Source organism: Brachyhypopomus gauderio, chromosome 6 (genome assembly GCF_052324685.1).
Source record: "Brachyhypopomus gauderio isolate BG-103 chromosome 6, BGAUD_0.2, whole genome shotgun sequence".
NCBI lineage: Eukaryota > Metazoa > Chordata > Actinopteri > Gymnotiformes > Hypopomidae > Brachyhypopomus > Brachyhypopomus gauderio.
The window spans coordinates 29,169,491-29,183,083 of NC_135216.1; the positions used below are offsets into that span (position 1 = coordinate 29,169,491).

General features: G+C 44.9%; 2 protein-coding genes and 1 long non-coding RNA gene across 8 annotated transcripts in view; 1 reads left to right on the forward strand and 2 right to left on the reverse strand.

Moving 5' to 3' along the window:
• The window catches only part of grin2ba (glutamate receptor, ionotropic, N-methyl D-aspartate 2B, genome duplicate a), an 88,778-nt gene extending 87,257 nt beyond the window's left edge, over window positions 1-1,521 (reverse strand). For 4 of the 6 annotated variants that reach the window (XM_077010306.1, XM_077010304.1, XM_077010302.1 and 1 more), the window contains exon 1: window positions 722-1,521. The gene's annotated coding sequence lies outside the window, so the exon portion shown is untranslated. The remainder of the gene's footprint in view (window positions 1-721) is intronic. The other 2 variants (XM_077010307.1, XM_077010303.1) reach the window with 1 other exon arrangement.
• A 1,412-nt stretch (window positions 1,522-2,933) lies between these two features.
• Window positions 2,934-5,382, forward strand: fmc1 (formation of mitochondrial complex V assembly factor 1). Its single transcript, XM_077010308.1, has 2 exons — window positions 2,934-3,111; window positions 4,989-5,382. The coding sequence occupies exons 1-2, from the start codon at window positions 2,938-2,940 to the stop codon at window positions 5,190-5,192; spliced, it is 378 nt and encodes a 125-aa protein (XP_076866423.1). The 5' UTR covers window positions 2,934-2,937; the 3' UTR covers window positions 5,193-5,382.
• A 41-nt stretch (window positions 5,383-5,423) lies between these two features.
• LOC143517603 (uncharacterized) lies at window positions 5,424-10,966 on the reverse strand. Its single transcript, XR_013131994.1, has 3 exons — window positions 10,700-10,966; window positions 9,200-9,317; window positions 5,424-6,899 (listed from the first exon to the last, which is right to left on the reverse strand). It is a non-coding gene; the product is annotated as an uncharacterized LOC143517603 (long non-coding RNA).
• Window positions 10,967-13,593: the final 2,627 nt, after the last annotated feature.

The window sequence follows — 13,593 nt, forward strand, 5'->3', positions numbered from 1 at the left end:
AAAATAACATGAAATGGTAAGAGACAGAAAAAGAGGAGAAGAGAGAAAGAAGAAAGAGGCGATGAGAAAAATTGAACATGATATAGTGAAGAAGTACATTATTCCTTCAGAGAGAGAGAGAGAGAGAGAGAGAGAGAGAGAGAGAGAGTGTGTGTGTGTGTGTGTGTGTGTGTGTGTGTGTGTGTGTGTGTGTGTGTGTGTGCCAGACCAGCGAGTGAGCCCAGGTGACAGACACTAAAATGGAGAAGGGTTAGTTTAGACCTGAACCAGGAATTATGGCAGATGGGTTACAGACTGAAACACACACACACACAACCACACACACACACACACATATACACACACACACACACACACACACATATACACACACACACACACACACACACACATATACACACACACACATATATACATACATACATACAGAAGGAGGTGAGTTTGTGTGATTGTGAATTTGTGAAATGACTGTAGCAACAGAGAGGAAACAGAGGGCAGATGGGTTTTACACGAAGAGCAACACACACACACACACACTCAAACACACACAAACACACACAGGTCACTGAATGAGATGTTATTTTTTAATGTGACTGTATATGTGTGTTACTATGTGTCATATAGGACCAGAATACACCCACACACACCCAGACACATACATACACACACTCAAACCCCCACACACACCCAGACACACACACAGATACACTGATCTACCTACCTATCAATACAACCCGCATCCCAAATCAAGAGGCGAAGTGTGGGGGAGGGGAGAGAAGAGAACCAGTCAGGCTAGACGCTAACGCCAGAGGAATGTAGATACGGTGAAAGTTAAAGAGAATGAGGGAAGGAAGGAGAGAGGGAGGGAGGAGAGAGGGAGAGAGCGAGTGTCAGGCCATGAGGAGGAGAGGGAATGATGAGGAAAGATGGAGGAATATGGAAAAGAGAGAAAGAGGGAGAGATGGAAGCACCTTGGCTTTGTGTGTTCTGTCTCATAGACAGAAGAAATTGTAGAATATGTAGATGGAGAAATAGATGGAGAGACAGAGAAGTGAGAGAGCGATGAGATGGAACGACAGAGCACCTCCCAGCATTCCCATCAGGAAGAAGAAGAACAAAAAACGCAAGAGAAAAGCGAATACTCCGACTGTTTCCGTTTTGATGGCTCCAGAGGGGGTGGCGTCTGCCCAAACCCCCAGCGTCTGTCACACTGTCCTCAACGTGTCTCACACCGTCCTCCTCAACGTGTCTCACACTGTCCTCCTCAGCGTGTCTCACACTGTCCTCCTCAGCGTCTCCAGATAAACACACCTGCTTTCAGTTCCACACATTCACACACACATACGGGGGACTCAGCTCCCGCCCCACTGGATAACACACACCATCCTGCATACACACAACTGTGCTGCCGTGTGTTTCATATTGTTACCTGTTTAAACACTGACTAACACACACACACACACACACACACACACAGAGCACCCTCGCCTTCTGGCTGGGAACGAACACTAATGCAGCTCACTCTCGTGCTCTCTCTCTCTCTCTCTCTCACCAGAGGATGGAGGGAGGGATGGAGGAGTAAGGGACTGTTCCTGCAGGGCATTAGTATGCAGTGGGAGATAAGGGGTAAGAGAGTGGAGGAGTGAGGATGAAGGGAACTTCTGAAGGGAGTGTGGCGCCCTCTGCTGGCAAAGGAGTGTTAGTTTCTCAGGTCTCGAGAGAGGACCATTGTATAGATGTGTCATTATAGACTGAAGACCACTGTATAGATGTGCCATTATAGACTGTAGACCACTGTATAGATGTGTCATTATAGACTGAAGACCACTGTATAGATGTGCCATTATAGACTGTAGACCACTGTATAGATGTGCCATTATAGACTGTAGACCACTGTATAGATGTGCCATTATAGACTGTAGACCACTGTATAGATGTGCCATTATAAACTGAAGACCACTGTATAGATGTGCCATTATAGACTGAAGACTGTATAGATGGTAGTGGACAGTAATGGTGTGGTGGTGTAGTGTAACACCACTTGTTAGGACTGAGATTTTTCAGGTTTGTGAACACCTGTAAAATCTTATTTTATGAACAAATAAATGTTTAAAATGTAGATTTATAAGGCATTCGGAAAACACATCGTTATGAGGGATGTAGTACTACTGCCCCCTAGTGGTGGTATTCGGGCAGCACAGCTTCTGCGGTGCACAACCTTGAGTGTTAAGAACGTTTCAGTCTGATTTGTTTGGATCAGCTGACCATGCGTCTAATAATCAATAACTTTAATTACCTTAACATCCAACCTTTTACATATAGCCGAAACGTATATTCGACACCGACTAATGAAGTCGTAATGGTATTTTTAAATAGATTTAAATGTAAAATGTAAAAAATATTTAAATCTTGAAAATTTTTTATATTATTTTTGGTCAACAAAACCTGCATTATCCATTCAACGTACAATGCTGTGACACTTCCCCACAATCTAAATACCAGTCGCTACCACTGAAGTCCCAAACCCATCTAGCTCAGTGTGGTTGAGGCGACAAAATGTTCATATCGTGATTTTGTTCATATCGTTGGGTGAGAACACTGCGCGTCTCACCCAACAATGTTTCTCACATTAAAAACTCATGAACAACATTCATATTAACTAAGGATCTAAAATGTCTGATTCCGTACTCTGTGTGGTGTAATCTAACACTGTGTAATACACGCAGTGTTTATTAAAGTCACCCAAAGCCGTTATAAACTGACGGGTCTGTGCACTCGGGACTGACACCCCGGGCGGTGACACAGTCTGTAATAACGCTGCGATCAAAGACGATCATTAAACACCGCCAACATGAACACAGTGCAGGCTGTTTGCACTAATAGTGATATATCTCACGCGCCCTGCCTCGTTAAAGACGCGTCACGGGTTCCTACGTCATGCTGCGTCATAGACGTCCTACGTCACTGACGACGCTGTCCAAGATGGCCGCGTCCAGCTCGCCGCTCCGCGTGTGCCGTGGCATCTTAAGAGAGTTACGATATCTAAAAGGGCCGGAGTACAAACACACGATGGCCTACAACTACATCATGGAGCAATTCCGCAAAAACCAGGTGGGTGCCGCGTGTGTGTGTGTGTGTTTGTGTGTGTGTAGATACAGCTGGGCTCCCGTGATCACCTTGGAGCGGACATGTCTGTACATCTCCATTAACCTTTAGATTCACTCAACAGTACTGCGAACATTACAGCAGTAGTATTTATTAGTGTATCGTATGAATATAGGTAACAGCAGTAGTATTTATTAGTGTATCGTATGAATATAGGTAACAGCATCAGTATCTATTAGTGTATCGTATGAATATAGGTAACAGCATCAGTATTTATTAGTGTATCGTATGAATATAGGTAACAGCATCAGTATTTATTAGTGTATATAGGTAACAGCATCAGTATTTATTAGTGTATATAGGTAACAGCCGCAGTAATATTTATTAGTGTATATAGGTAACAGCCGCAGTATGTATTTATTAGTGTATAGTATGAATATAGGTAACAGCTGTATTATTTATTATTGTATCGTATGAATATAGGTAACAGCAGTAGTATTTATTAGTGTATCGTATGAATATAGGTAACAGCAGTAGTATTTATTAGTGTATCGTATGAATATAGGTAACAGCATCAGTATCTATTAGTGTATCGTATGAATATAGGTAACAGCATCAGTATTTATTAGTGTATCGTATGAATATAGGTAACAGCATCAGTATTTATTAGTGTATCGTATGAATATAGGTAACAGCATCAGTATTTATTAGTGTATATAGGTAACAGCATCAGTATTTATTAGTGTATATAGGTAACAGCCGCAGTAATATTTATTAGTGTATATAGGTAACAGCCGCAGTATGTATTAGTGTATATAGGTAACAGCATCAGTATGTATTAGTGTATATAGGTAACAGCAGTAGTATTTATTAGTGTATATAGGTAACAGCAGTAGTATTAGTGTATATAGGTAACAGCAGTAGTGTATCGTATGAGTGTAGAGGTGTGTGTTCTGGGCATCAGCTGGAAGTGCATAGCTCTTCGAAACAATTAATCCAGTGAAGACGCCACTTTGGTTTTGTGGTTTCGTAGTGATGCGGTGGAAGGCAGTTCGTACGAGGTTTTCTAGCTTTGAGCCGATTCTTACATAGTATTTATTAGTGTATATAGGTAACAGCAGTAATATTTATTAGTGTATATAGTAGTGATGCGGTGGAAGGCAGTTCGTACGAGGTTTTCTAGCTTTGAGCCGATTCTTACATAGCGCAGCTGTTATTTGGGAACAGTGCTTGAGTTTAGTGTGTGGAGCAAACTCCACCCTGGTTAGCCTACAGTGTTGCACCTTATTACTCTGTGGTTTTACCTGCTCTCGTGTGTGTGTTCAGGTGAGTGGTTTTACCTGCTCTCGTGTGTGTGTGTGTGTGTGTTCAGGTGAGTGGTTTTACCTGCTCTCGTGTGTGTGTGTGTGTTCAGGTGAGTGGTTTTACCTGCTCTCGTGTGTGTGTGTGTTCAGGTGAGTGGTTTTACCTGCTCTCGTGTGTGTGTTGTTCAGGTGAGTGGTTTTACCTGCTCTCGTGTGTGTGTTGTTCAGGTGAGTGGTTTTACCTGCTCTCATGTGTGTGTTTTTCAGGTGAGTGGTTTTACCTGCTCTCGTGTGTGTTGTTCAGGTGAGTGGTTTTACCTGCTCTCGTGTGTGTGTTGTTCAGGTGAGTGGTTTTACCTGCTCTCGTGTGTGTGTTGTTCAGGTGAGTGGTTTTACCTGCTCTCGTGTGTGTGTTGTTCAGGTGAGTGGTTTTACCTGCTCTCGTGTGTGTGTTGTTCAGGTGAGTGGTTTTACCTGCTCTCGTGTGTGTGTTGTTCAGGTGAGTGGTTTTACCTGCTCTCGTGTGTGTGTTGTTCAGGTGAGTGGTTTTACCTGCTCTCGTGTGTGTGTGTTGTTCAGGTGAGTGGGGAGCGATACTGTCGTGCTCGGCTGGAAGCTCTTCACACCTCCCACACCTACCTGTGTCTGCTCACGTCGTCAAGGCAACACGTGGCGCTCTACAGGCTGTTCCATGGGCGTGGCGAGAGCAGCATGGAGGAGGCGGCTGGCCGAGTCGGGCTCCGCCTCCCATCACAACCTGGGGGCAAAGGCTGGGAGACCTGAAGAAACACAGACACGAGGGCCCAAGAGGGACCCCACCCAGACCAATGAGTCCCCGTGTGTGTGTGTGTGTGTGTGTGTGTGTGTGTCCCACTCGAGCTTTTCCTTGGCTTTGAATAATAAATATGTAATACTGGTATAATATATTTGTAAATATGTTTTTCTTCATGTATAAATAAAATAAAATTGGGAATCAAGATTGTTTCATTACACATCCCACATACATACATTAGGTTTGTCAGCATGAACTTCACTGTTTACATCGTCATCATTGGCCAAACGTCTCATCACATGACATGAGAAAGAGGCCAGAGCTTTCTGCTGCAGCTGTGTTGGGATAAACCAGTCCTGCGTCTGTCCAGTCCTCCGTCAGAGAGCAGTTTGTTTATGAATTACAAACTTCATGCTCACTCTGAGAGTCTGAATTAACAGCACCATAATAATGCAGTTTTCAGTAACTACACTAATCCACTCATGACAATAGTAACTACACTAATAATTACAGTAATCCACTCATGACAATAGTAACTACACTAATAATTACAGTAATCCACTCATGACAATAGTAACTACACTAATAATTACAGTAATCCACTCATGTCAATAGTAACCACACTAAAATAAATCGCAGTAATCCACTCATGATTCAACACAAGTGTTGGGACAGAGGACAGAGAAGCTGTGAGTCTTCACACCTGAGAAAGCAAATCCAAATCTTCCTTGGAAAATCTTTATCATACACCAAACCTGTGTTAAGGGAGTAGTATCATATCACACCTGTGTTAAGGGACTAGTATATCAAATCTGTGTTAAGGGACTAGTATCATCGCACCTGTGTTAAGGGACTAGTATCATATCAAACCTGTGTTAAGGGACTAGTATCATAAAAATGTAAGTCGCTCTGGATAAGGGCGTCTGCCAAATGCCGTAAATGTATCATATCAAACCCGTGTTAAGGGACTAGTATCATATCACACCTGTGTTAAGGGACTAGGTATAATAACACTCTTGTAGAGGTGGACCTTTGAGACATGGCTACATCCAGCAAGACTGAGCCATGAACACAGGGTTAGGGTTAACTAAGCAGTGTTGCGAATAACGGCATAATTTTGTCAGTAACGGGATAATATAATTAATAACTTTTCCTGTCGTTACAACACCGTTGACGTTACTGGTCATTAAAAGCGGTATGTTACTATATATTGATATACTAACAGTAATGCGAGGGGACCCCTGCCCAGGCTAGTGAGGAGTAACAGATCTCGATAGGTCACAGTTCTCGGTGTAACAACTGTTTAACTTAACATGTCAAAGTCAAATTTATATAATGCTTTTCACAACACATGTTGTCACAAAGCAGCTTTACAATCATATGGGTCCAGATTCCTAATGAGCAAGCCAAAGGCGACAGTGGCGAGGAAAAACTCCCTATGGTGGTGGGGATTAGGAAGAAACCTCGGGAGGACCAAGACTCAAAAAGGAACCCATCCTCCATTGGGCGGCCCGTTAACACAAGTCCGTGGTTGCAGGGTGGTTTCAAAGTTCCACAGCAACAGTCAAGGCTCCTGTTCCCCGGCCAAGCAGCTTCAGTCCCCTCGGTGCAGGCGGTGGGCCTCAGGCGGGCCAGCATCAGCACGACCCCTCGTGGCAACGGCTCATCCAACCCCGGCATCAGCACATCCACCGGCAACCAGACCATCTCCCAGGTGCCTATTAACAGAAATTAGGATGATTTTATTTGACAAAAGGCTATATATAACGAAAACAAAGACATTTCATGTAACAACTAATGCTCAGCTGCATCCTTGGGCACCCCCATGCAGTTAGAATGGTACATTCGACTATGACGTTCATAGTCCACTAGGGGGTATAGTCGACTATAGTCGAATCAGCGACTATTGCAGGTCACCCCTAGTTTTATTGTTAAGTTTACTTCTGTTGTGAACAAACCAGTTGTCTCAGGTTGAGAGAATTTAATTTAATTTGATAGATGTAAATGCACTTTATATAGTGTAACTGTTTACTTTTGCTTTTTTTTTTTTGTTTTACAAAGATTTGGGATTTTAAAGGATTTTATCCTGCACTGGTCTGTGGATGTGCAATAAATATCAAACGTTAAACACCTTTCTGATCTACTCATTTCAACTGACTGAAAACTGCTTTTTCAAAAAATCCTTATTCATTGGCATATAACTTTTTTTGAACTGTAATGCAAATAGTTACTTTCCCTGGTAACGAGTTACTTTTATTATAGAGTAATTCAGTTACTTTTTTTGAACAAGTAGTGAGTAAGTATAACTAATAACTTTTTTTAAGTAACGTTCCCAACACTGGTTAACCATGAACACGGGGTTAGTGTAAAGCCTGCTTTATACCTCCGGACACGGACGAATTTCGTCCGTCCGTACCAAACGTAGCCTCTGTAGGGGGCCACTAGTCAAATTTCCGGCACCGGCGCACCAGCAATCTCCTCCCAGCTGTTTTTGCATCGCTGTTTATCGCAATGACCTGCCACCGTAGCAGAATGTAGCCTCTAACCAACTCGCAAAGTTTCTCTTCTAACTCGAGTGCCATTTTTTAAAGTCCAGTACTCTTCTTCATTGATTTTCCCGAATTGGTGTACTTCCGATGCTTCTGACTCTCTACTGCCCCCTGATTTCCGGTTTATATTGCTCCGTTACTACGGATTCGTAAGCGCTCTGGCAACGGACCCACTGACGGATGAAACGACCTCCGGAACCGGACGAAAGGGTCCGTATCCGTAATTACCGTAGGGTGTGAATGGGCCTTAACGCGGCACCCCCGAACATGGTGGTGTCGCGCTGGTTTCGAGGAGTGTAGGACTCAAGTGCAAACCCACTAAAAGCAAAACGGCAAAAAACAGCCAAACTGAAACCTCCGCGACTGCGGGAAAACGAAAACAAAAAACCCAGAGGGAACAACAGAAGAACTACACGGAGAACCTCGACGTGTGTATAGACCAGGTAAGTAAACAAACAAAAAAAAACACGCGGAATGGAACACAACGCGTCCAAAGAAAAAAACGGGAAAACGAAAATCACGTGTCAACGTGTCAAAAGGGGAAATAAAATAGATGAAGCTTAGGTAGGCAAGACCTAAGCTTCTACCAGGATACCTGTCAGCCTGTCCACCAGAACACTGGTAGACAAACCGACATAGAACAGAGAGGGAAGAAACAAACAGAACGTACGAGAGACAAAACCTGAGAACACTCAGGGGAGAAACGGAAGACTGAGAGAAATAAGTCACTGCAGGAGTAACTGGCTTAGGCTGCGAGTGCAGCAACAACTAACAACTTCAGCAACGGGTTGCTGGAGTCACCCGTGTTAAATAGGCTGCTGACAGCTGTGTTCTATTGGGCTTGATTGCCCCTGGTTCTAGCTTGCGTGCTCCGCCTAGTGGCGGCAGGAGGCACGTGCCTGGGTCCAACCCTGACAGTTAGGGTTAACCATGAACATGGGGTTAGGGTTAACCATGAACACAGGGCCAGTCAGCTACAGTGCGCAGGCAGGTTGTGATGTTTAAAATATACTCAGCTGGTATGAAAGTGGCTCAGAGTGTAAACACCCCCTACCATTAACTAACCCTAATTCTACCATTAACTAACCCTAATCCTACCATTAACTGACCCTAATCCTACCATTAACTAACCCTAATCCTACCATTAACTAATGTTAGCTAGTGTCGTTAGCTGCATAAAGACACCTGTCCACCCCACACAATCAGTAATACTCCAACTACTAACATGGCTAAGACCAAAGAGTAGTGATGGCAAAAGTGAGAGATCGAATCAAATGTGTAACATCGTGAGCCAGTTGGCCACCGTAGTTGCGTGACGTCATAACTCTCACGAGATCTAGGTGTCACATTTGGACAGTGAAATAAACGGAGTGGATTGAAAGCCAGTATCTGTCCGTCTTTATATACAAGTTTAATGCCAGAGGGCAAATACAACATGGTGTCAGAGTAGAGGTGATTCTCCCACATACTCAATTACATATGGAGATGTTTGGAGTACCAGCGCCCAGGATGGACTGGGATTCGCCGAATCTACCGGAGACATGGTGCCGTTTCAAGCAGCACACAGAGCTGATGTTCTCAGGACCCCTGCGAGAGAAAAGCGAGCAAGATAAGTGCAGTTATCTTTTATTGTGGGTCGGAGAGAAAGGTAGGGATGTGTACAACACGTGGACATTAGCAGAAGACGATGCTAATAATTTAGACGTACTACGACATCTAACCCAATATATGCTTGATATCGCTTCCACAAGAAGTTGCAAGGGGAAAAAGAGACCTTTGAGCATTTCATAACCAAAATGAAGTTACTGGTAAAGGACTGTGGCTACCCAAATAGCGATAAAATGGTCAGGGACCGCATGGTTATCGCAACAACCTCCCCGAGAAGTTGCTCAGCCACGGTGCAGACCTCACACTTGAGAAAGCTATAGACATAGCACGGTCTTATGAGCTAGCACAAGCACAGCTAAAAGAAGTGGTTGGAAACAAGGACCACAGGGCTGAAGCAGTGCATGCCGTAAGCAAAGCAGCTGAAAACAAATGGACAGCTAACGACAGAAGGGCTAAACCGAGGCAGCCCACTCCAGCCATCACAGAATGTGGCAGATGTGGAGGTCAACATGGTGCCAAAGACGCATGCCCAGCTAAAGGCACACAATGCCTAAAATGCAAGAAGCTAAACCATTTTGCCACAGATCCACCATTTTGCTAGTCAAAGACCGCAGCGCAGCTCCACCGGAGAGCCATGCATGCTGTGATAGAAGACAGTGATGAAGAGAACGCAGAGCTCTACATAGACAGGCTCACAACCAAGAACGCTGGCAAGGACATTGAACAAGCCTATGCTGAAGAAGAAATAGCCACGCACAAAATCTAATTTAAAATAGACACGGGTGCACAAACCAATGCCATTCCTGAGCATGTGTTTAAAGGGCTATTCAAAAATATTCCTCTACAACCAGCCACCCAGAGACTCACAGCATATGGGGGTGAGCAGCTAAAAGTGAGGGGCACCTGCCAACTGAGATGCAAGTATAGACATCGCTCAGTGACACTAGATTTTCACATTGTTGACACCAAAGCACCACCAATACTAGGTATGAGGGCTAGTCTGGACCTGAACCTGATCAAGCGGATACTGTCTGTCTCTAGTAAAGAAAAGGCCCAAAGCCTACTAGAGGAGTATGCAGACGTCCCCCAGGGCATCGGAGAGTTCCCGGGTGAATGTCACCTCCGTGTCAACACGAGTGCCACACCCATGGTATACCCACCACACCCCATCACACTGCGAGATAGACTCAAGCAAGAGCTCGACAAGATGGAAAGGTCAAACATCATACGCAAGGTAACTGAACCCACTGAGTGGGTGAACGCTCTGGTGGTAATAGATAAGTCACATAGTGGCAAACTGAGAATATGTATGAACCCAAGAGACCTCAACAAGGCACTCCAAAGGCCTCACTACCCCTTACCTATGTTAGAGGATGCCACTACGAAGCTCGCTGGAGGCCAGTACTTCAGCGTCCTGGATGCCAGATCCGGCAATTGGGCCATAAAGTAAAGCACTGAGTCATCCCTGCGAACAACATTCAACACGCCGTTTGGCAGGTACAAATTCCTCAGGCTACCCTTCGGTCTTAATTCAGCCCAAGACGAGTTCCAAAGGCGAGTCGACGAGACGTATGAAGGACTCAGTGGAGTAACAGCCATTGTTGATGACATCCTTGTATTTGGCAAGACCAGACAGGACTATGACGACAATCTCAGGGCCATGCTGCAACGCACAAGAGAAAGAGGGGCAAGACTGAATCCCGACAAATGCCAGATATGCGTTCCTGAGGTCAGATATTTTGGCCACGTGCTATCATGCAAGGGCATCAAACCAGACCCCATGAAAGTAAAAGCCATCCAGGAAATGCAGCCACCAAAGAACAGAGCTGAACTGGAGATCATCCTGGGGATGACCAACTACCTGGCCAGGTTTGCACCACACCTGTCACAGGTAAACTCACCACTGCGACAACTCTTAAAATAAGAAAACGAGTTTGCATGGGACACACATCACGATGAGTCATTCAAATGAATAAAGGACCTGATAACACACCACCCTGTACTCACATACTTCGATCCTCAAAAGAGCTGAATCTCCAGGTAGATGCCTCAAGAAACGGCCTTGGTGCGGTCGTGCTCCAGGATGAGAGGCCCATTGCCTACGCATCCAAATCACTCAACAGCACAGAGGGGAAACTGCTCAAATAGTAAAAGAGTGGTATGCAGTGCTGTTTGGTTGCAGGCGTTTCCATGACTACATGTATGGCCGCCAGGTCACTGTAGAATCAGACCACAAACCCCTTGAAGCCATAATCCGCAAACCATTGGACACAGCACCCCCACGATTACAACGGATGATACTGCAACTACAGAGGTACAACATTCGCATCATACATCACCCTGGGAAAGACATACCAGTGGCTGACACCCTCTCTCACAAATCCTTAGAAGACCACGATAACAAAATAACAGAAGGTTTGGAGATACAGGTGCATATGATCATCAGCAATGTCCCAGTAAGCAAGAACAAACTACAAGAAATCAAAGAAGCAACAGCTCAAGATGCCCAGCTCACCACACTCAGAAGCATCACAAGATCAGGCTGGCCTGATGAAAGAAAGAAGTGCCCACTCAGTATTCAAGAATACTGGAACCACAGGGCTGAGATCACTGAAATTTACGGCATACTGTTTAAAGGCGAGAAAATTATAATCCCTCAAACCCTCAGAGCTGATATGATACACCGCATCCACACCGGGCACATGGGCATAGCGAAAAGCAAGAGCCGCGCCCGCGACATTCTTTTCTGGCCTGGCATGAGAAAGCAGATAGAAACTTCCATAGAACAGTGTAGCATCTGCCAGGAACCACGCAGCTCCAACATCAAAGAGCCACTCCTTTCACATGCCATACCCGAGAGACTGTGGCAGGTTGTAGGGGCCGATTTGTTCACATGGAACTTGCAGGACTTCATCATCATAGTAGACTATTACGGTAGGTCTTCATCATCATAGTAGACTATTACGGTAGGTCTTCATCATCACAGTAGACTATTACGGCAGGACTTCATCATCACAGTAGACTATTACGGTAGGTCTTCATCATCACAGTAGACTATTACGGTAGGTCTTCATCATCACAGTAGACTATTACGGCAGGTCTTCATCATCACAGTAGACTATTACGGCAGGACTTCATCATCACAGTAGACTATTACGGCAGGACTTCATCATCACAGTAGACTATTACGGCAGGACTTCATCATCACAGTAGACTATTACGGCAGGACTTCATCATCACAGTAGACTATTACGGCAGGACTTCATCATCACAGTAGACTATTACGGCAGGACTTCATCATCACAGTAGACTATTACGGCAGGACTTCATCATCATAGTAGACTATTACGGTAGGTCTTCATCATCACAGTAGACTATTACGGCAGGACTTCATCATCATAGTAGACTATTACAGTAGGTATTTTGAGATGGAAAAGCTCACCAGTTGCACGTCATCATCAGTCATCACAAAGCCCAAGGCTACATTCGCACGCCATGGAATCACTGAGGCTGTGATCAGCGATAATGCTACAGTTCTTTTCTCAGAGTCGTGGACTTCAAACACACCACCACTAGCCCACGGTACCCGCAGAGCAACGGCCTGGCTGAAAGAACGGTCAAGACGGCAAAGCACATCCTAGATGAAGCCAAAGCTGGAAACAAAGATCACTACCTGGGCCTGTTGGAACACAGGAACAGCCTAGTGGACAATATGCATTCCCCCGCCCAGCTCCTGATGAGCCGCAGACTGCGTTCAGTACTCCCTATGACTGCGTTCAGTACTCCCTATGACTGCGAAACAGCTGCAGTCACAAGTACCACATCAGAAAGCTGTACGTGAGAGGAGAGAGTCGTGCCAACACCGCCAGCAGACATACTACAACAGATCCACTCTTTCACCTACAGATCCACAGATCCACTCTCCCACCTACCTGTGACATACTACAATAGATCCACTCTCCCACCTACCTGTGACATACTACAATAGATCCACTCTCCCACCTACCTGTGACATAGTACAACAGATCCACTCTCCCACCTACCTGTGACATACTACAACGGATCCACTCTCCCACCTACCTGTGACATACTACAACAGATCCACTCTCCCACCTACCTGTGACATAGTACAACAGATCCACTCTCCCACCTACCTGTGACATACTACAACAGATCCACTCTCCCACCTACCTGTGACATAGTACAACAGATCCACTCTCCCACCTACCTGTGACATACTACAACAGATCCACTC

Coding starts and splice junctions, on each gene's coding strand:
- fmc1 (XM_077010308.1), top strand. CDS start 2,938: ATGCTGCGTCATAGACGTCCTACGTCACTGACGACGCTGTCCAAGATG. Junction 3,112..4,988: donor AGCAATTCCGCAAAAACCAG/GTGGGTGCCGCG, acceptor TGTGTTGTTCAG/GTGAGTGGGGAGCGATACTG.